General features: G+C 42.5%; 3 protein-coding genes and 1 non-coding gene across 5 annotated transcripts; 2 read left to right on the top strand and 2 right to left on the bottom strand.

The window, feature by feature from the left end:
• Positions 1–564: 564 nt before the first annotated feature.
• Positions 565–7,505, top strand: LOC147333697 (E3 ubiquitin-protein ligase TRIM21-like). Its single transcript, XM_086268823.1, has 2 exons — positions 565–593; positions 3,141–7,505. Exon 2 carries the CDS (start codon positions 3,150–3,152, stop codon positions 4,818–4,820), a length of 1,671 nt encoding a protein of 556 aa, XP_086124949.1. The 5' UTR covers positions 565–593; positions 3,141–3,149; the 3' UTR covers positions 4,821–7,505.
• LOC147333698 (uncharacterized) lies at positions 5,367–12,377 on the top strand. Its single transcript, XM_086285830.1, has 7 exons — positions 5,367–5,391; positions 6,650–6,688; positions 11,048–11,089; positions 11,169–11,435; positions 11,516–11,755; positions 11,845–12,066; positions 12,229–12,377. Exons 1-7 carry the CDS (start codon positions 5,367–5,369, stop codon positions 12,375–12,377), a joined length of 984 nt encoding a protein of 327 aa, XP_086141956.1.
• Positions 12,378–16,969: 4,592 nt separating this feature from the next.
• Positions 16,970–17,041, bottom strand: trnap-agg (transfer RNA proline (anticodon AGG)). The gene has a single exon. It is a non-coding gene; the product is annotated as a tRNA-Pro (tRNA).
• A 1,927-nt stretch (positions 17,042–18,968) lies between these two features.
• LOC147333700 (butyrophilin-like protein 2) lies at positions 18,969–21,506 on the bottom strand. 2 transcript variants are annotated; one of them, XM_086269473.1, is made up of 4 exons: positions 21,350–21,506; positions 19,474–19,533; positions 19,177–19,401; positions 18,969–19,078 (listed from the first exon to the last, which is right to left on the bottom strand). In XM_086269473.1, exons 1-4 carry the CDS (start codon positions 21,384–21,386, stop codon positions 18,999–19,001), a joined length of 402 nt encoding a protein of 133 aa, XP_086125599.1. In that variant the 5' UTR covers positions 21,387–21,506; the 3' UTR covers positions 18,969–18,998. The 2 variants fall into 2 exon arrangements, with proteins under 2 accessions (XP_086125599.1, XP_086125589.1); XM_086269463.1 differs by having other exon boundaries at positions 19,177–19,533.
• Between the last annotated feature and the right edge of the window lie 886 nt (positions 21,507–22,392).

A 22,392-nucleotide genomic window follows, 5' to 3' on the forward strand; every position in this document is an offset into this window, starting at 1 on the left:
TTATTAGAATTCAAATTTAGACAGAAACAAAGTGAATAATATTATTTTATTATCACGTTGATGCAGCACATGGTTCAGTTAGCTTTGTATAAACACGTGTTAGAAATGTTCTTCAATCAGCTCTTTTTACTCTCATTTCACAGCCAGTACTTTTTACTTTTACTTGAGTAAAGAAGTTGAAACAGTACTTGGAGTATTTTTAACAGTAGTACTTCTACTTCAGTACAGACTGTGTGTACTTTTACCACCTGTGTCTGAGACCTCCTTCAGGGTCCACCTGAAGCTCTCAGTCTGCTGTGGAAAAAGGAAATCCAGGTAGTTTCTCCTGATCACCTGAGGCCGTCATTACTGTGTGAACCCACACACCACTCCTCACTCCTCCCACCCGCTGCACACAGTCACTGAGTACAGACCGGCTGATTCCTGTAAAGGGAGAGGCAGGAAGAGGCGGAGCAACACCTGAAAAACAAGAAGCTCAACGTCATTTTGCAGAAGTGAAAGTGTGAGAGAGCAGCAGCAGAGCTGCAGTCGAGTCCTGTTTGTCTCTAAAAGAAGATTCACTGGAGTCCATCAGGTTTCTCTCAGCAACAGTGGTGAGTGCAGCTGATCACACTTCCTGCTTCTACACAAATCTTCACTCTGTTCACTTCATCAGGGTCTAGAGCGCCACCTCATTCCTCCATGGTGCCACTTAGGCTACGTCCACACTCGCCCGGATAGATTTGAAAACAGCGCTCCGCGTCCACACTGGTGTTTTCAGTCGTTTTCACAGAGTTGTGTGTCCACATTAAGACGGCTGAAAACGCTTACGTTCCAGTCCTGCGCATGCGTGAAACGCAAGACGATTCGACCGGTCTCATTTCTGTCTGCTGCTGATTCACTTTCTGGCTGTTTGAAACGTCGCAGCAGAGGTGGAGGAAAAGCACCGAGTTTTAAAATGGACTAACAATGAGGTGGAGTTGTTGCTGCGAGTAACACAAAAGTACAAAGTTGCAAAAGCGAGAGAGAAATAAAGAATTTGAAGAAAAGCTCTGTGGAGCATGTGCAGACTGATATTCATCTTTAATAGGACTGTCAAAACTGCTGCTGTATAATGCTCTCCACTATCTTTGTTTAATTGGTCACATGCCTGCATCACATGACTAACATGCATCATTGTTTTAGAAAGTCTCTGTTTTCACTGTTCACTGTGACACAAACGCACCGTCTCCAAATTATTTACTTTCCGGCTGTTTGAATCGTCGCAGCAGAGGTGAGCAGCGTGATAGGAGTGGATGTAGCTGTGGGTAATGAGAAAAGATGAAAAGAACGATTGATAACTTTTTCGTTAAGGCCGGTGCTCTGACACGGAGCCATCAACCTCTCAGTGTCTAACACTGGTCTGCAGACGGCATCAGATAATGAGCCACATTAGATGGACTCTGAGCCCACTGACAGTAAAAGGGTGAAGTGTAGACATTTGGAAGAGAGCGGCCTGACCAGTTTCTCTGACTATGATACTGTAAAGCTGACAACATGATGCATTTACTGTGGTGAGTGTGCAAAGACCATGGCAGGTGTTGTGCCAAGGTAGGGATCCCCAACAGGATCTGTTTCCCTGCGTCAGGAACATCGGCTGGGCAGGGAAAGCGGACCCAACGCACTCCGCCTCCATCACGACCAACTAGACGTGGAAGGAGTGATGTTTTAGTGACAACATGAAAGATGAGTGTGACCGTTCAGTTTGTGGGTTACAACAGAAAATTATACATTTATTGTTCTCGTGTGTTATCGGACGGGATCATTTTAACAAACCGAGGACATTTTCCTGATAATTATCTGTATCCTCCTGTAACTTTACTGTTTAAAGAGCTAAAACCTCCAACATTTCAGGATCAATAAGTCCTTATAAGACGTGTTTGTGAGCTAAAAATCAAGAATGTGGGATACTGTTTGTCTGTGTCAGCCAAACAACTTCACATCTTTGTAACGACTGTTAAAAAGATGTTCATCCTGTTGATCCTGTTCATCTGGACGCTGCACTGTACAGCAGACACGACGTTGTTCAGTTTGTGTTTCGGATGAACCAGTTTGTGTCTGAGTGTGTTGCTGGGTCTCCACCAGTTACTCTGACAACTGAAGGTTCAAGATTTTTATTTTGACATTTGCACACAGGACCAACAGTCCATGCACAGTGGAATACTTGTGCAGAGCTTTCCAAGTCAAATCACACTTTAACAATATAAAGACAGAAAAAGCAGAAGGATAGAAATGAAGTCCGGAGTAGGGTAGTCGTACTATTTTCTATATACAAAGAAAAAGAAGAAAATGTACAGAGAGTGTGTAGTTCTCTACCTCTTATCGCACTCACAGTGTTGCACATTTGTTCCACAGATCTGTTTCACAAGTCTGTTGTGAGTGTATTGCCCGATGGTCAGTGAACCGATGATACATTCAAAGTGAGGTTAAGTAGTGCTGTGTTATTTTAAGTGTTCAGTGTGTTTTTGTTTGCCGTCAGTCTGACAGTTGTGGGGAAGAAGCTGTTGAAGAATCGTGTTCTGTGTGTGATGCTGCTGTCCGCTCTGTTGTGTCTGAGATTGTATGTGCAGCTTTGTATGTGCAGGTCCATGGATGCAAGTGTTGTTCCCATAATCCTCTCTGCAGACTTTATGACTCTGCAGAGCCTTCCTCTCTGTCTGTGTAGTGTTTCCATACCAGACAGTGATGCCTGCGGTGAGGATGCTGTCTATCAGTCCTCTGCAGGCCTGGGTGAGAGGGTGGTGGTTCATGCCAGCTTTCCTGAGCAGCCGAATGAAATAAAGCCTTTGCTGGGCTTTTTTCACAGTTGCTGTAGTGTTGAGAGTCCAGCTCAGGTCTGATGTAACCTGCAGTCCCAGGAATCTGTGGCTGTTTGCCCTCTCCACCTCCGTCCCTTTGACGATAAGAGGCTGCAGGGGAGGGAGTTCTTCCAAAAGTGCAGTATTCATTCCTTGGTCCGTGTTGAGGATGAGGTGAAGAAGCTTCTGTGATGAGTAGAAACTTAAAGAAGTCCAGACGCTTTTCTCTCCAAGCTCCTCAGACTACTGACGCTTGTTTCTCTCTTTGTAAAATGAAATTTAAAGTGAATTTTGAATCAAATGTTTCTCTTCTTTCTCCCTCAGAGTGCAGACATGTCTGCTGCCAGCAATCTGCGATCTGAAGATCAGTTTCTGTGCTCCATCTGTCTGGATGTGTTCACTGATCCAGTCTCTACACCATGTGGACACAACTTCTGCAAAACCTGCATCAGTCAGCACTGGGACATGAGTCAGAGCTGTCAGTGTCCCATGTGTAAAGAGACTTTCTACACTCGACCTCAGCTGAAGATCAACACTTTGTTCTCTGAGATGGTTGCTCAGTTCAGACGTGAAGCTCAGCAGAAAGCCAGCAGCAGCAGCTCAGAGCAACAAGCTGCCAAACCAGGAGAAGTTCCCTGTGACGTCTGCACTGGAACCAGACTGAAGGCCCTGAAGTCCTGCCTGGTGTGTCAGACCTCCTACTGTCAGACTCACCTGGAGCCTCATCTGACACTGAAAGGTCTGAAAAGACATCAGCTGGTTGATGCTGTGGAGAACCTGGAAGGCAGGATGTGCACGAAGCACGATAAACTCCTGGAGCTGTTCTGTAAGACCGACCAGACATGTGTCTGCATGCTCTGCCCTGTTTTAGACCACAAGAACCACGAGTTTGTTCCTCTGAGAGAAGAATATGAAGGAAAGAAGGCAGAGCTGGAGAAGACAGAGGCTGAGATTCAGCAGATGATCCAGAAGAGACGACTGAAGATTCAGGAGATCACAGAGTCGGTGAAGATGAGTAAAGATGCTGCAGACAGACAGAAAGCAGAAGGTGTTCAGGTCCTCACGGCTCTGATGGAGTCTGTTGAGAGACGCCTGAAGGAGCTCATGAAGGAGATCGAAGACAAACAGGAAGCTACAGAGAAACAGGCTGAAGGTCTCATCAAAGATCTGGAACAGGAAATCTCTGAGCTGATGGAGAGAAGCTCTGAGGTGGAGCAGCTCTCACGCTCTGAAGACCACCTCCACCTCCTCCAAAGCTTCTCCTCCCTGAAAGCTGCTCCACCCAGCAAGGACTGGACAGAGGTCAAAGTTCATCCACCATCATATGAGGGGACTGTGGGGAGAGCTGTGGATCAGCTGGAGGAGACAGTCTGGAAACCCATGAAGAAGAAGCTGTTTGAGGCTGAGCTGCAGAGGGTGCAGCAGCATGAGGTGGATGTGACTCTGGATCCTGATACAGCTCATCCTAATCTCATCCTGTCTGATGATGGAAAACAAGTTTATCATAGTGATGTGAAGAAGAAACTTCCAGACAACCCAGAGAGATTTTCTTACTGTGTTTGTGTTTTAGGAGAGCAGAGTTTCTCTTCAGGCAGATTTTACTTTGAGGTTCAGGTTAAAGGAAAGACTGAGTGGACTTTAGGAGTGGCCACAGAGTCGATCAACAGGAAGGGAGGAATCACAGCGAGACCTCAGGATGGTTTCTGGACTGTGTGGCTGAGAAATGGAAATGAGTACAAAGCTGCTGCTGACCCTCTAGTCCCCCTCTGTCTTCATCCTGGTCCTGAGAAGGTGGGGGTGTTTGTGGATTATGAGGAGGGTCTGGTCTCCTTTTATGATGTAGGTGCTGCAGCTCTGATCTACTCCTTTACTGGCTGCTCCTTCACTCACAAACTCCACCCATACTTCAATCCCCGTACCAATGATGGAGGTAAAAACGCTGCACCTCTGATCATCTGTCCTGTCAATCAAACTGATCAACGACTGATTTTATTGGATGAATGATTGATTTTTCTTGAAGGGAACAAATGAACATGTTGAGTGTAAATCCTCTACAGTCTCCATGTTTCTATAGAATCTGATCATCAGGACTCTGATTCACACTTTGATTCTCATGGAGTTTGATTTGAACAGAAGAAAAGTTGAATCAGGAAATGTTCCCACTGATGGAGACTCGAGCTGAAGAGCAAATATCAGAGAACAAATGTCCAAAAGCTTCATTTCCAATAAAGTTTGTTCAATGCTTTGAGTGAATCCAGACTCATGTGTGGCTGTTATACGGAGCATCAGAGTCCAGCTGAGTTATGTTGGATACAAACTGCTTATTTTGGCTCTGTGAGGAGTTTTGTTCACTGAAAACTGATGAGACGGATAATATTCAAAGAACTCTGTAGAGATTCATGCATCCATGTTCTCCACCTGCAGGTGTGGAGGAGAAAGGTGGAGCACAGACTGCTGCATCCTTCCAGTCACATCATTTTGATGATTATATTTGCATGTTGTGATGATTTGGGTTAAAGACAAACAGAGTTGAACGGCTGCAGTCACAGCATGAAGACGATGCTGAAGCTGAGCTGTCAGTGAACATGTTTCACTGTGATTTGATTTGAAGAATAGAAAGTGTGTGTGGCTGCTGACAGCTGCAGTCTCTGCTAGTCTGCATAACACACACACAACTTTCCCCCTGAGGCAACGATGCAGCAACAACACAAAGAACAGCTGCAGACACACACACACTGTTAAAGAACACTTTACTGTTTAAGGCAGAATTCCTCAGTAACAATGATTTGAGTCTACTGTGTCTACTGTGGTTTCCAACATACAATCTACTGAAACATGTTTTTCTTTCTGCCGTACAAACTATTTGATCACAACATCTTTGCTTTTTTCCTCCAATCGTTTATTCTGATTATTTTATTTAGTTTAACTAAGAAAAGCTTAAAATTTAACTCTTAACCTGATTTAAACGTTTAATTTCTCATTAACTCAGACTTTTAATTTATTTCCTTGTTTAATGTATTATTTCTTTATCCTTGTTTAAGTTTTGCCGATCCTTTCTGTGTAACCTGTTTAATCTGACCTTTGACCTTTTAATTTTAACTTAACAGTACTCTTGTTTTGACCTTTGACCTCTTTATTCCTTATAACCAAAAAAACCCTTTTATCTGATATTTTCACCTTATTGATTGATTATATATATCTATTATATTTTCTCACCTTACCTTATTTTGACCTTTGACCTATGTCCTTGTTAGCCTTGATCTTCCTTCATCAAACGTGAAATTTCTTTCACCTTTGAACTTAAATCTTAAATCAAACCTTTGTTAAAAAGCTTCTTACCAACTTGTAATTCCAACTCTCTGCATTAAACACGTATCTTATCATATAAACACTGGATCACTGAGAGAACTTTAGGCAGAACCAAATGAAGCAGCTGACCTCGTCAAACTCACAGCGACAGTAACTGACAGTGAATTATTTTAATCTTCTTCATTGTATTTGTTAGAAACATTTATTTTCCTTTAATTGGACTTTGGTTAAGTTAAATCCGATGTATTAACCGACCTTTGAGGTGAAGTGCAGCTGCGAAGAACGCTACGGCAGGCAATGAGGTGCGTTTAATGTCGCTCTGTTAATTTGAGCGTCCATAAATTGAATGTCTTATTTTTTCTTACTTTATTATTGCTAATTTATTGGAGAATTTGGCCATTTAATTAAGATAGATTTTATGTTGTTGGTGGTAAAGATCTGGATGGATGCTTTATTCTGTGTTTCTATTTTTCAGTTTTGCTTTTCAAGACTTGGTGAATTGCCTTTTTCTACTTTTTGTTTAGTTTTGTTAAAATTAGCAGCAGTGAGAAGTGTTGTTGTCGGTCTTGAATATATTTGATGTAGCCCATACTGTTAAGGTAAGTGTCATGTTTTTAGTTGTTAGTCTGATGAAGAATCTTTTATTTTTCTCCAAAAGTTGATTGTGTTTATCTGGACATAGTGTTTTTCAGGTCCAGCTGAATGCAGGTTTCCCCAGTCTTATACGTGTCAGGAGCATCAGCACAGCTGAAATGCATTTTTCCTAAGCACCGCGTCTCTGTGGCTTTTAAACCCCAAAACACGCTAAAACAAAAATGGGTCCACCCCAAGGATGGGGTCCCCCGGTGTAGTAACCTCGTTTCTTCGAACATCGACGTTCATTGAGTAAACCACAGCTGCTAGTTGCACTCACCACACGTTTGTCTTATCTGCCTATTATGTAGCCTTCACTTCCTTTAATAAGAGCAAATTTTCCACTATAAACACAGAGTCTAACAAAAGACTGGAGACTGTTTTGGTCATTTCCCTCAGAGTTTGTATGTTTTGTTGTTTTTCTGGTGATGAGCTTCAAACAGCAGCAGATTGAGACTCAAATAGAACCTAATAAAATCAGTGAAGCTATTCATTGCTCATGTCATCCATCAGGGAGTTACTTTAATATCATTACATTGTTTGCTTTTAGTAAATGTGGAAATTGAATATGAATTCATTTTATGTTTTTCTTTTCTTTTTTATTTCTTAATACCTAACTGCTGCACCTGTACTGCCCGTATCTCTGCAGATATACTGTATAGCCACTCAAAACTGATGTTCAGATAGAGGGTGGGAGCCGCCTGTTTTCTCTCTCCACTATAATCCCTGACAATTTTATTAGTTTGGGCGACCTTTACATGTCGGTTGTTGGGATCACAGCAGAGATAGAACAGAGGGGACATGGTGTTTGTTAAATGTCCGAATGGCCCGGGTGGAAGAAGCTGTTAGTGAATCTGGAGATGTGGGACCTGAGGTACCAACATACAACACTGTAAAAAATGACAGATGCCACCAAAGAGTCACAGAAGGTCTTCAAAGCGCTCCCTGGACTCCAAATGACCTCAGCCGCCTCAGCAACTGCGTTTTCTAAGGACAGCGCTAGCAAACGCTCTCCGCTTGCGAGTGAAAAAGAAAAAGCACCACTTCCCTTCCTTATTCATGTTGAAGTGTACCATGTCCACCAATCAAAAAATGATATGGCAACATGAGGCGTTTGGTTGTTTAGGAAGAGGGAGAAGTTTTAGGAGTGACACCAATGAGAGAGAGAGAGCGAAAGACAGAGAGAGAGCGAGTTTTCACATGTGAGAGATTAGTGACGTTTAGTGTGTTTGGAGGCTGTAGTTAGTGTGTTATGCAGTTATTGGGTTTTTGTGAGTTATACTAGTGAATGTCACAGGTGCTCCTGCTGTCAGACCTTGTGGTGTTCTCCTCTGTTTTATAGTGGACAGGACCTATTCTTTGGGAGTTGCATGAATACTTTGTGTGCCTTCTTATTTGATGCAACACACCTGATTGTTCTGTAAATAGTTTGAAATGATTGTGCAAAAAATCTGAGGCCTTGGCTGCATTTTGGGGTAAATAGCAACATTTTACTTTGTTGTTTGCATCATTTTTAAAAATGTATCATTTCTATTTGCATTTCAAGTTATGAAAGGTATTCATTAAACATGTTTATGTTTTAACTGTTTTCCACTCGGAGTATACAAGAGGTTGAAGATACTATTACATACGGAGAGAACTCCACACCGGGTGTAGGCTTGCATAACTAAGAAACTATTTGAGGCAATTTTGTGGAGTTTGAGGTTGGACTCAGCTGCACATGTGTGCTTAAGCCGATCGATGGCTGCAGCCTCTGTGGGAACTGAAATCAGCCCGTCATCGATGCAGAAGTGTCTCTCGACAAAGTGTCTTGTGTCTGCTCCAAAGTTTGTCTCGCCTTCCCAGGTGGCTTGTCATAGGTAATAGATGGTTACTACTGGTGACGGGCTATTACCAAAAATATGCACCCAGGCGTGGTCTTCCTGCACTTTGTCACATGAGTAGAAGTAATCAACAACTTTTTATTCATTTCTATTCTTATGAGCACGAGAGAGGGGGGGCAGGTACACAGTCACTAAAGATAAATAGCACAGCATTTAGTTGAATAGACGTTAAAAGAGAAGGTGTTTCAACAGCTGTTGTCTGCACCCTTGACACAGGAGAACAGAAGACTTCACCACCAGGACCTCCCCACCAACTGGGTGTCACCAACTTTCTCACAACACCTAACTGTAGTGATGGCCAAATGAAGCTTTCCGAAGCACTGAAGCTTGTATTGAAAAACAGTTCATGACTCGAAGCTTTTCAACACAGTCCTCTCCGGTGACATCTGGTGGTGAAAATTTTAAAGAGCAGCTTGAATCTGCAAAATAAAACGGACTGCTCAATCATCGCTGCTCACTCAAGAGTGGAGTTCTCTCTGATATTGGGCCACCGTTCCGTTGCTTTGAACATGTAATTGGTTTTGTTTTCTCGATTGGGGGGCTGAAAAAAATGTAATGCGTATTTGCGTAATACATTTTGATCAATAAACTTTCCCTATTTAAACATGCACTATGGTGTGGCCTTTCTTTGCTCATAACTCCTTGATGTTGGTAAATACAATAAGTGAGCAATATATATAATATACATATGAGAATGCACAGCACATTATGGAGTACGCCCCTGCTGTGAAGTCCTGCCTCCATCTACTTGTCGTTTAATCACTGGACAGCTGGACAGGTTCATACAAAATATTAGATGAGGCCAATTGTCCTATACATATTTTTGACCTAGGGGTGGGATTGATTGTGAACTGGAAAGGGAAAATGCTTAGGGAGCTGAGTACGGCTGCATCGTCACTGATTTGTAGAATCATTTTGATTCGATACAGGATCCGATTCAATTTGATTGGAATCTGGAAAGTTTTGCCTCAGTCAGAAATATTACAATTCTGGTCATTTAACAGTATATATCCATAATTTCGTATCTATTAAAAGAAAGCTGACACATGTGAGACTTAATTAGAGATGTAAACAGAGAGTTATGAAACCTGCAGCTGCAGAAGCCAGCGAAGAAAAAAGAGGCAAACACAGCGCGGACCCGACGACACACCAAAATCTGACTCTGACGCGTCGGGTCCGCGCTGTGTGTTCACGTTTGTATGCAGAATCCGTAAACCTGCTCCCAGTTACTGTTTTAGCTGCATGGTGTTTGACGACATGTTGTGAGGTTTAACCTGAGATGCTGGCGTTTCAGGCATAATAACGTTAATTTACAAATCGACACGGGATTTTAATGAATCAATATCACTTCATTCAATTTAGCATGGATTGTAATCAGAAAGGCGATAATCAAAACCCACCCCTAATCAAGAACTTGCAAAGTAAAAACATGATCTATGTCAGGTAGCCCTTTTGTTATTTACATTTAAAAAGAGGATTAGTGTTACTGTGCGCTGGCTGAGTCTGTTTCTTTTCTTAGAAATAGTTTCTCCTGCCCTGGAGAAAATCCACTTGCATGGAACAGAAGAGGCTGTGGAGTGCAGGAACCACACTGCAAGCTGGTAGATATGCAGGTATTCCTGGGTCCTGCAGACTATCACCTAAAAACAATAAACAAAATGATTTTCTAAACTGTAGCAATGTAATGTACGTATAGTGTCAAATACATTTTTGTAGTCTTCATCAGCTTTAATTCACATGGAAGTGTTCCTAAAGTCATATGCTGTAATGATATTTACATTATGAAAACATGATTTTGGACATTTCAGGTTTTTCACTTCAGCAGATAAAATGAATTGAGCAAAATCAACTCAAAATATTCCCACATGCCAGAACGTCCTCTCTTCCTCGCTGGCTCCATATCTGTCAGTGGAACGATCACCTCGTCGCTATCTGTCACCATCAACACACTCCACGAATCCCGTGGATGATTCACTTCCTTATATCCGTTTGAATCAGGTACCGAAGCAGTTACGTGCGTAATGAAGCTTCGGACGTCACTGGTCACGTGACTTTTGCCAAACGAAGCAAGCCTCGACACAGTGCTTCTGAACCAGTGTGTTGTTTTTTTCGACACACGCTCTGGAGCGTCAGCTTCAAGCGGGCCATCACTACCTAACTGTGACCTACACAGATAACCAGTGTGCAGCTTTGAAATATAACATCCAGAGTCTATGTGACAAATGGCTAAACAAGTGCCATCATAGCAGGGTGAAGGGTGAACATGGTAACATAGAAGATGCTCTCCCAGGCCTATTACTGCCTTCTGGTCATAATGTCCAATGTCTTTCAGTGACCTCTCACCTTTAATATCCTATGACCTTCATTGACCTCTGACCTTCAGTGACCTCTGACCTCCTGTTGCAGGTGTGTGTGTGCTGCTGCTGTCTGCACTGACTGTTTGTGCAGGTGAGTAGATGAAGTGCACCATGGTCCAGGACAAACACTGAGTGTAAACACTGATAGAAACTGTCCGTCTGTCCTCCAGTCTCTCTGAGCGTCAGTCCAAACCTTCAGCAGTTCTTCACAGCAGCCTCAGTGTCTCTGACATGTGACGGTCAGCTGGGCTCTGATGGATGGACGGTGAAGAGGGACACAGGAAGTGGGACTGAGTCATGTGGAGCAGGTGGGCGGGGCTTCGGGAGGTTCAATGGTTCATCCTGTTTGTTTGATGAGTTCGAGCCAATCAGTGGAGTTTACTGGTGTAAAGGTGAAGCTGGAGAGAAGAGTGAAGAAGTCAACATCACTGTATCAGGTAATGAAGTCATTCATTTCATCAGACTAACAGCACACTGTTATACCACCTCTACATCACTCTGTGGGTCTTTTCTTCAGATAAACATGTGATCCTGGAGATCCCTGCACTTCCTGTGAGGACAGGAAGTGATGTCACTCTACGCTGTAAGAAGAAAACTGGTGGCACAGCTGCAGCTTATTTCTACTTTAATGGACGTCTTGTTGGACCTAAATCAGAGCACATAATCACCATTAACGTGCAGCAGTCTGATGAAGGTCTCTACTGGTGTGCTACTGATGAGTTTGGATCATCTCCTCAGAGCTTTCTGAGGGTCAGAGGTCAGATCACTGACATCACTTCCTGTTTAAAGCCAATCTGCTGAGCTGATGATAAACTGACTGAACCAGCTTCCTCATCTCTCCTGCAGGTCCTTCAACCACAGCCTTGTTTACAACAACAAAAGAAGAAACAACAACCATAACGTCACTGACAAACACTCATATCTCCTCTTCTTCTACCCTTCTTTCTCCTCCCCCTTCTCCCTCTCCCCCCTCCTCCCTCATATCCCCAATTGTAGCCGCTATAGGTTCCCTGGTGCTATTGGTTCTGGTTCTGTTTGTACTTCATCTTCTGTGGAAGAAGCGCACAGGTATAGCGTCTGTCTCAAATTTTCATCCAAAGTCATCATCTTGGACACATCAAGACAGCCTCCATCAGCGTTTCTATTTTTAGAACACTTAGAAAGTAGATTCAGACTAAAACTCCACAGACACAAATACTAGTATTCTTTCAGATCACTTCATCTTTGCAGGGAGATACCAGTCAGCTCCAGTAAATGATGTCACCTATGCTGAGGTCACCAGTAGAGCCTGGACCAATAAGACTCCAGCCAGCGAACCTGAAGTACTTTACTCCAGTCTGAGGACAAACACTGCAGGTACACATTCACCTGTGTTCTAGCGAGGGACATCAATGAGAGATAAACCCAAAAGTAGTTTTCATTGGGCTTGTAAAATGTGGTCAGTGAAACAATGAGAATCTTCTTCTCACATTTATCAAACTAGTGTTTTGAAAGTGGGATTGACAGCAGGTGCAGTTCACTCTTCAGGTTCCTGTTTCCTCAGTAAAACCTGTCACTGGTTTCATAATTAAAGCTGTACTGTGGTTTCGTTGGTCAGTTCAGTGTTTATAACATGAGGCAGTCAGCAGAGAGAGACGTGGCACTGAGACAGGAAATCCTGCAGCTTAAACAGATATGATCGGTGTTTGATGGGAGTCAATTCAGGTTTGTGTGTATGACACAGTGTAACAGGAGCAGTCGGCCTGAACTGAAGATTAAAAATAATCTGAGCGGATTTGGTTTGTTTTTAATCCAGATGTATCTTTTCAAAAATAAATCGGAGAAGCACACGTTGGACAGTTTAATAAAAATACTGTACAAACCAGCAAACCAGCAAAATTAGGAAAATAACAACCAGTACAAGGTGAGAATGTACTGCTCGCGTTCTGACTCTAATCTGAGGAGCAAAAACACATTTTAAGACATTATTTAAAGACAGGCAGCGAGTGGGCTGAACTAACGAGGGCAGGGTGATGCTTCCACAGTTTAGGCTACAGCTGAAAAAGCCCAGTCAGCTCTCACTTTGAGTCACGTTTTTGGGACTAGCAGGAGAAGCTAGTTCAGTGACCACATTATTTCTTTTATTGCCATGTAAATCTGAGGGTTATACACAGTAGTAGCAGTAATCAGATGTAAAAGCACATAAATAGTGAAGTCACCTGAGTCAGTAGTTCATATTTCCCGGAGTCGAGCGTTCATTCACCCACATCAAAACAGGTGCTGCTGGTGTGGTTAACTGCTGAGAGAAGCTCTCTGTGACGGAGCTTCTTTGTTGAGATCAGTGGGAAATGATCAAAGGTAAAACACATAAACCATGAAGTGTTTTATGTGTTTAAGATCAGTCTAGCAGCTATTTGAATGTTGTGGACTCTGTAGAGGTAAACAGTGTCTGAGAGTAGAGAGAGTGCATGTCAGCAGATACCGGTGCTGAGATGCAGGACTGAACAAAGGAAGATGTAAAGTTACCACACAGCAAAAGATGTTCTTAACTTTGTTTCTTGTCTTCATCTCTTTGTGTGACTAGTGTTTAAAGTGAAATAAAATGAGTTCTTTTTCAGAGAGAGATTCATGAAGCCCCTCACAACGTCTTCATAAGAATTAAGATTTCTCTGCAGGATTATTATTAAATGAAAACAATATATATTTGAATTCAGTTCAGCAGGCAAACAGGGTTGATGGGAAATCCAAGTTCAGTGAGTTGTAAATAAAACCCGGATATTCAGTCACTCATTGGCATGTTCTTGTCTTGATGATGTCATCCCAAAAACACACATGACCAATGCTGACATCATCACTCAGACCCCTGAGAACACAGGTAGGGAGGCTGCACCTATATGACTCATGTCCCAGTGTTATTACATGCTGAACTATCGGGGCGACTGTGGTTCAGTGGATTGGGAAGCTCCTCTATAAGTGGAAGGTCGCCGGTTTGATCCCTCCTGCTCTCTCTCTGTCCTGGTGGTTGTGTCCTATGGCAAGACACTTCCCCTACCGCCTACTGGTGATGGCCAGAGGGGCCGATGGTGCGATATGGCAGCCTTGCTTCTGTCAGTCTGTCCCCGGGCAGCTGTGGCTACAACTGTAGCTGCCTCCACCAGTGTGTGAGAGTGACTGTGGAACTGTACTTTGGGTGCCTAGAAAAGTGTTATATAAATGCAATCCATCATTAACTTTTTTCTCTTTAAGCTTCAGTTTAAAAATTAGGTTTAAAATTTCATATATTTGTTACATACATATACATTTTAATTAGGTTTTAAAGTTGGTAGGACAATAAATGCCTCACCCTTCTAGTGACCTGCACCATGACTGCACACTCAACTGTCCCATTTTTACAGAAGCTAAAGGAACCACAGACACCACAGAAGAAGTGTAAACAGGAAGCTGAGGACAGACCTGCAGACTTCCTGTGGACAGTCTCACTCTGTCAGTCACCGTGGGAACATTTACAGGCAGTCATCAGCTTCCTCCTTTCTTCATTCACTCCCATTCATTCACACAGTGATGTCATTGTGGGAGCAAGTTCCTCCTGAGGAACCAGGATTGACGGGGAACTAAAGAAATCAACCTGCTGCTGGTTTGAGTCTGTGCAGCTTGAACTCTGACAAAGGTCTACTGCGAGGTGAAGAGTCGTCACTTTCAGGAGCTGCTTCCATCATTTCAAACTGATCAATACTCTGAACTTATGAACACTCATGTTTGACACAGAGTGTCCTGTGATGGTCCTCAGTCTTTGACCTAGTTTTTGTGTTTGTTATGGACTATGTGTTTATTTGTTCTCTTGTTTCAATGACCTTTGTTCTGGTTCTATATTGGTGTCTCTTGAGCTCAGGTTCCCTTATTTGTCAGAGTCGTCATTATTTATATTTCTTATTCTCTATTTCTTGTTGTTCATGTTTATTTCCTTCGTGTCCAGTCTGTGCCAGCCTCTTCTCTGTGTTTTGTTATTCTTTCAGTCTCCCCGCTCACGTACCTGCGTTTGTCTGTTTTCTCTGTGTTCTGTCTCATTGTGTTTGTAATCCCATCCCTGTGTTTAGGTCCTCAGTCTCCCTCGTGCCTGTTTTGCTGTGTTCTTCTGTGAGTTCTATGTTTCCTTCGTAGTTTCCTGTTTATATTCTCTAATTTTCTTTTTTTGTTTCTCTTGTATTTTTATGTTTCTTTCTGAGTATCTTCTAACATTAATAACGCTGCCTCTTTTAGCCGACCCCTTTGTTTCCAAGTCCTGCATTTGGGTCTTGCCTCTGCCTGCCACACAGCTGTTCATGACAGGCACAGAAAACGATTTTGAGCCTAGAAGTAATAAATGCATGAACTTGTTTTTCAGCATCACTCTGAGACAGGATATTTCTAATTTTAGAGATGTTGCTCAGATGGAAGAAAGCAGTCCTACATATTTGTTTAATATGTGCATTAAAGGACATATCCTGGTTAAAAATGACTGGTTTCATCTCAAAGCTGGCCAGTTGGACAGGAAACAAAACAAGATGTTATTTACATATGAGCATCACACTTTACCTGAAATACACAAAGAATCTTTCTAATAATAGAAAACAGTTTCAAACCTGCAGGATTAAAGTGATGAAAGTTTGTGATTTAAATTTGTCTCATAAACGTCCAAAACCTGCTGAAGGTTCAGTTCAGTTAGTATCTGTAACATGACGACTGAACATGAAGGCAGACGACCTGTTTTCATCAAACAGGAAACCACAGCTGCTGTGTTTAGCATCGCTCCTGCTGATTGGGTCTGTTATGTAGACGATGTTTCCTCTATTAAGAACAAATTTTCCACTGTGTGGACAGAGTCGATAATCGTCCTGTGTCTCTCAGAGTTTCATTGTTTGGTTTTCAGTCTAAATGTTGCCATCAGTCACTGTCAGTTTGGGCACCGAACCTTAAACACGCATGTCAACAATAAATCTACATTAGTAATGCATAAACAGCAAACCAGCAGGATCTCTCTGTGCACTGTGAACACTGACTGAGGCTCATGTGATGCAGTGGGTTGTCTTCTAAATGTGTCTTCTTGTCTGCATGCTGAAGTATTCTTAGGCAAGATACTGAACCCCAAATTTCTTCTGACGCCTCCATCCAAACGTGAGTGTTTGATAAAGGTGCTTAGAAAGCAGTGTGTGAATAGCTGAGTCTTGAGTGCTCAGCTGGATTAGAGCAGTAGCAGCAGTTCGTTTACACAAACAACCAGTTTACATGTATAAATGATGATCAGTGAACTGCCATCACTCGTGGTTGAAGCGTTTCTTATGTAGAGCTGGAAAATAAACCACAAGCTTGAACACTATTTTTACTGACCTTTATCTGTGTAGCCTTCCTGTATTGAGCTTGGCAAGGACTAAAATAATTTCCCAGCATTATTTTTCTAACTAATTGTTTTTTTGCTTTAGTTACACTCCAAATAACAGCTGACATGGCATTTCAGACTTTTGCTGTAATCAAATTTGTAAACTTGTATTTAAGTTGGTAGATAAGCTACATGTGTGCAGAAAGCACTGAAATAGATTCCTTTGTGATACTAAAGTATTAATAGTTACTGATGTTCAATCTTTGTGCAAAAGAAAGAAATGTATGCGCATTTTTCCACATGTATTTTGTTAATGTTGTGTCAAAGAGTTACACGTTTATAATATTTGATAGATAGCTGTGTATTTTTGTAGTTCTGTGCACAAGTTTGGATTGAACCCTCTGATTTAATCTAAAATAATACTCTGTGTTCTTTTGTTAGGCCAACATGAAAGACAAATAATTATCTTCAAAAAACTTGTTGGAGAATTAAAATTGTAAGAAATGGAAATCACATCTCTCAGCTACATCTGTGTGAGGTACTATGGGAACGTGTGATTTCAGGCTGTAGATAACAGATTTCTAAGAGGTTTCGTTAGAAGATGTAGGAGGTTATCCTGTAACTCTACAGACGTGAGGTGGGCTCGTCCAGGATTTGAACCCGGGACCTCTCGCACCCTAAGCAAGAATCATACCCCTAGACCAACGAGCCACATAAACGCTGTCACCAACTTCTTTTCTGAAAGTCACACATCAGAGCACGTAGCTGAAGCTGAATATATGAAACATTGTCTTGAAAGCTGCCAGTCAAAAGTCTGGAAACACATCGCCGTGGTTTTTCCACATTGTGGACACAAACAGTTTCAGGACATCAGCTCAGAGCAACGGTCATTTTAAAGAACTTGCCTCATTCAACCAGACAAGCACTGGTTTCTATGCTTTAGTGCTTTCTAGCTAAGATATGCTAACATTCATTCTTTGCATCAGAGAGCAACTTGGGGTGTTAATCTACCAACTCAGGAGGTAAAGCAGATCATTTCCCAGTTGGAAAATTGATGGGATCATTTCCTGGATGCTCCAGTCTGCATATCCATGGACAAGTCATCTTTTCATTTCCAGTCAATTTTATTCATATAGCGACCAATCACAATAACAACCACCTTTATATTGTAAGGTAGACCCTACAGAGAAAAACCAAACAATCATATGATCATCTGACCAGACCATATTTCACTGGCTTCTCTAAATGTTCAGCAAACTTTAAATGCTCTTCATCATGCTTTTTCTTCAGCAATGGCACCATGGATGGTGACCTACATGCCATGCCTTCTTGAAACAATTGTACCTGCTGATTCCAGGTTTTTCTGTAGCACCTTGGCTCTTCAACGACTCTTCTGATCATTATTATATATGGTGAAATGATGTTCTTTCTACCTCTGCATTAAGAACCCAACAGTGCTCACTAGAACCTCCAGTAGTTTAGAACCAATACCTTCAGTATGTTTTGCAACAATACGGTTGTGAAGGTTTTGAGACAGCTCACTGGTTTTACCCATCATGAGATGTTTCTTTTGTGACACTTTGGTAATGACACGGATCTTTATAGGTCATCAGTTGGGACTGAACCTGCTAATATTAATTTGTAATAACTGTCAGGATGGCTTTCAATTATTGATAAATTTCATTTGCCATGAATCATGATTTCCTGTCTCATTGCACCTTCCTTTTGTTTTTCTCTGTTATTTCTCATTATTACACGTTAACCCCTGACCTGAACTTTCAAAGGTGAGTGATAAAACATTAATTGAATTACAATATTATCCAAAGAACAGAAGTAAATACAAAATGCAGTTTCTAAATAAATGTGTTTATTATTAAGGGGAAAAACCCAAACCTAGATGAACATGTCAGAAAAAGCTATTGCCCCTGAATTTAATAAATAACTGCAACCAAGCATTTGTAACAACCTGCAATAAATCTTTAACAGCACTGTGGAGGATTTTCAGCCCACTCACTGTTGCAGAATTGTTGTAATTTAGCCACATTGCTGGGTTTTCAAGCATGAACCACCTTTTTAAGGTCATGTCACAGCATATAAATCAGATTCAGGTAAGAACTTTGACTTATTTGGGTGTTTTGCATAATTATCCGGCTGCAGAAACCAAGTGCGCTTCAGGTCAGATGAGAACGGATGGCCAGATAGTCTCCTAAAGAATTGTTTCTTTAAGAGGGCCGAATTCATGGTTCCATTTAGGGAGGCAAGTCTTGCAGGTCCCGAGGAAGCAAAACAGCCTCAGACTATCAGACTATCACCACCATATTTTACTGTTGGTATGAGCTTCCTTTTCTGAAATGCAGTGTGTAATGACACACACTCATCAGTCCAGGGTTTTTTTCCCCCAACAGTCTTGGAACTCTGCCATGCAGGCTGGTGTGCTCCAGTCCCTTTCTTAAAGTGTAGTCATGAGAAAGGGACTTTAATTTTAGCTTGAACTAAAAGCTGATCCTAAACTAAGCACAGATCAAACTGATTGATCAGCCATCAGAGGAGTCGGATCAATGGAGCTGCTTCTGTTCCTGATGTCCCCTGTTTGATCCTGGACCTGAACTCTCCCTGCAGAGACAAGACAGTCAGACAGGGACAGACAACAAGAGACAAACTTATATTTTCATACTGACCTTTGACCTTTAGTAGCACATACTGCAACTACAGCCAGGACACCCAGAGCCACTGGGACACTGATGGGAACTTATAACACAATGAAAACGTGAAAATTACATGATGTTAACATAAAATGATTAACACTCTGTGACACTACATGTGATTTTGAATCTCTTTGCACTGACCTCCACCTTTGACCCGCTGAACCTGCAGTTCCACTCTTGACTGACCCAGTTCTACTCCAAACTTACGGACGGTGCAGGTGTAGCTGCCGCTGTCAGACAGCTGAAGCTTTTTCAGAGTGAGACTGAGGTCTCCGGTTTCCAGAGCGTCAGGATTCATGGATGTTCGGCCGCTGAACTGGTCATTTTGGTTCTGGAGGTCATCGCCTTCTCGTCGACGCAGGTGCACTGTGGAGGGATTGAGGTCATAGCGACTCCACACAGCTGTGGATTCTTTTTCTTCAAAAGTAGGATACTCACAGGGCAGGAGAACAAACTCCGCCCCCTCTACTACCTCCACACCTGAGGCACACTGGGAAACTGAGGACACAGACATAGACAAAGACCTTATTGATCCCACATAAAAATAGAAAAAATAAATAATAAAAAGATTCTGTGCAAATGGTTGCTATGTGCAGAAAAATAACACAAGATGTTTTATGTGCACATAAAGTGCAGGCAGTGATAGTTATACACACATATTTCTAAACAGTGTTTATCCTGTTTATAATGTTACAGCCTGGCTTCTGTCGGGATGAAGGACCTGTGATAGCGCTCCGTCCACAGTCTCCGTCCACAGTCTCCGTCCACAGTCTCCATCCACAGTCTCCATCCACAGTCTCCGTCCACAGTCTCCATCCACAGTCTCCGTCCACTGTCTCCGTCCACAGTCTCCATCCACAGTCTCCGTCCACAGTCTCCGTCCACAGTCTCCATCCACAGTCTCCATCCACTGTCTCCTTCCACAGTCTCCATCCACAGTCTCCGTCCACTGTCTCCGTCCACAGTCTCCATCCACAGTCTCCGTCCACTGTCTCCGTCCACTGTCTCCATCCACTGTCTCCGTCCACAGTCTCCATCCACAGTCTCCATCCACAGTCTCCGTCCACTGTCTCCGTCCACTGTCTCCATCCACTGTCTCCGTCCACAGTCTCCATCCACAGTCTCCGTCCACAGTCTCCGTCCACAGTCTCCATCCACAGTCTCCATCCACTGTCTCCTTCCACAGTCTCCATCCACAGTCTCCGTCCACTGTCTCCGTCCACAGTCTCCATCCACAGTCTCCGTCCACTGTCTCCGTCCACAGTCTCCATCCACAGTCTCCATCCACAGTCTCCGTCCACTGTCTCCGTCCACAGTCTCCATCCACTGTCTCCGTCCACAGTCTCCTTCCACAGTCCCCGTCCACAGTCTCATGCAGGGATGAGAGATGTTGTGCATAATAGCCCACCCACCTCCTTTATGGGGTCTAGGGGACTGTCCAGGACAGAGCTGGCCCTCTTCACCAGGCTATTTAGCCGTTACCTGCCCCTCTCTCTGCTGCCGCCTCCACAGCAGAGCTCTGGATAAAAGATTGCAGACATCCTCAGTAATGTCCTGCAGACTTCAGCCTGTCAGCACAGTCGACTTTGGTCCTTGTGCCGAGTTTGAGTGTTTTCTGAGCAGTCCAGGTTATTGTTAAGGTGAACACCCAGCAGCTTGTACGTGGTGACCACCTCCATGCCCAAACTTTGGATGAGGTGTGGTTTGCTCGGGAGGTTGACCACCACCTGCTCCGTCTGATCATTTGCCTCAGATACACATCCAAGGATGGCTGTATCAATGGATTCAGTTTATCTGCCCACCAGTGACAGATGTGGATTCTTCATGCTCAAAGACTATTTCCAAGACGTTTCTCCTGTCTATAATAATGCCGTGTGTGTGTGTGTGTGTGTGTTTACCTTTGCTGTTTTTATATTTTGTCTGTCATCTCTCCCCCTTGCCTGTGATATTTTACCCACTGACTGTCTTACTGTTCAGAACTCAGGCCTGGATTACAGCTGGACTTCAGCTTCAGTGTGTTTGTGTTTGAGTCCCGTCATTGTTTTAAAAGAAATGAGAGGACTACAGTTCAGTTTTTTCTCATTTACATACTTCTTATGGTAAAAGTCTGGTGCAAACATACACTTGGTCCTAAAACAAAAAACAATTCTCTCTTTTGGCTTTAACTATGCGAGAATAACCTGCGGCATTTGAGAACTTATCTTCCTGATCAACATGCACAAACCTGTCTGACTGTTTCTGTAAGCAAAACCAGTGTGTGTGTGCTTGTGTAAATATGTGTGTGTGTCATAAGTTTAAAAGAAACTTTTCTTACCGTACAGGAGGATCACAAACAAATCCAAAATCTTCATGTTGCTATACAGAGAGTAGACATCTACAAAGTTAATCTTCAACCTGAACCGACTAAGAGATTAAATAATCCTGCCAAGAAGCCAAAGGTGTTTTCTGGCTGCTCTCCATGTCACACATCACACCTGTGGACTGCTTTCATTCAGGAAGAGGAAACACTTTTTTAAAAGCAGGAGGAGGAGGAGTGTTCACAAAAGCCTCAGCCAGTAAAGAAGAAACTGTTTGAATGAAAGAAGCATTCATTAGAGTAAAAACCTAAATAACCTATTTGCACATTTAAAAACTTCCTGCTTCAAATCTGTGATTTTAATCTGTTATGCGTAACTTTAATCATGACACTTTTTCAACATGAAACACTAAAATTAAATGTTTCCAGTTTTGGATCTGTTGATTCCCACTCTCTTTTAACTATTTCCCCACCATCTAAGTGCATCTAAGCACAGCTGGGATTGATCTTTATTTTCACTTCTCTTTAAATGTAACTTTTAATCATAAATATTATAGGATAGATTTAAATTCTAGTTACAAAACTGAAGAAAACAGCAAAAACAACAACAAAAAAATGCCATTCACATGTAATACCTGTACAGCCCACCAGAGGGAGTGATACTCAAATCAAACACAGCAAAGGCTGATGGTGACCAGTGGGAGTTCATTCAGTAACAGAAAGGAACTGAGTGGGTAACACTTCATAATGGCCACTGTTATTTAACTGTGAATTATAGGTGTTAATTTAACTTTACCATACTGTATGATACCATCTTTATTTATAAAGCCCTTTAAAATAAAACCAGGGTTCACAAAATGCTGTACACGCCAGCAAAAAAATGTGTTTTAAGAAGAGTTTAAAACTCAGAAAGAGAAGAAGCCTGCCTAATGTGCAAGGGCAGATCGTTCCACAACTTTGGAGCTGCTACAGCCAAAGCAAATTAATGCTTACTAAGGGAGTGGGAAGGTGTATATGGCTGTTGCATCTCAGAGAGGTGGGGGCAGGCTATAAGAGATTTA

Source organism: Aulonocara sp. 'chitande type north' Nkhata Bay, linkage group LG3, assembly GCF_057382095.1.
Source record: "Aulonocara sp. 'chitande type north' Nkhata Bay isolate Kocher_YH1m ecotype deep benthic linkage group LG3, A_spYH_male_GT1.1, whole genome shotgun sequence".
In the NCBI taxonomy this organism is placed as follows: domain Eukaryota; kingdom Metazoa; phylum Chordata; class Actinopteri; order Cichliformes; family Cichlidae; genus Aulonocara; species Aulonocara sp. 'chitande type north' Nkhata Bay.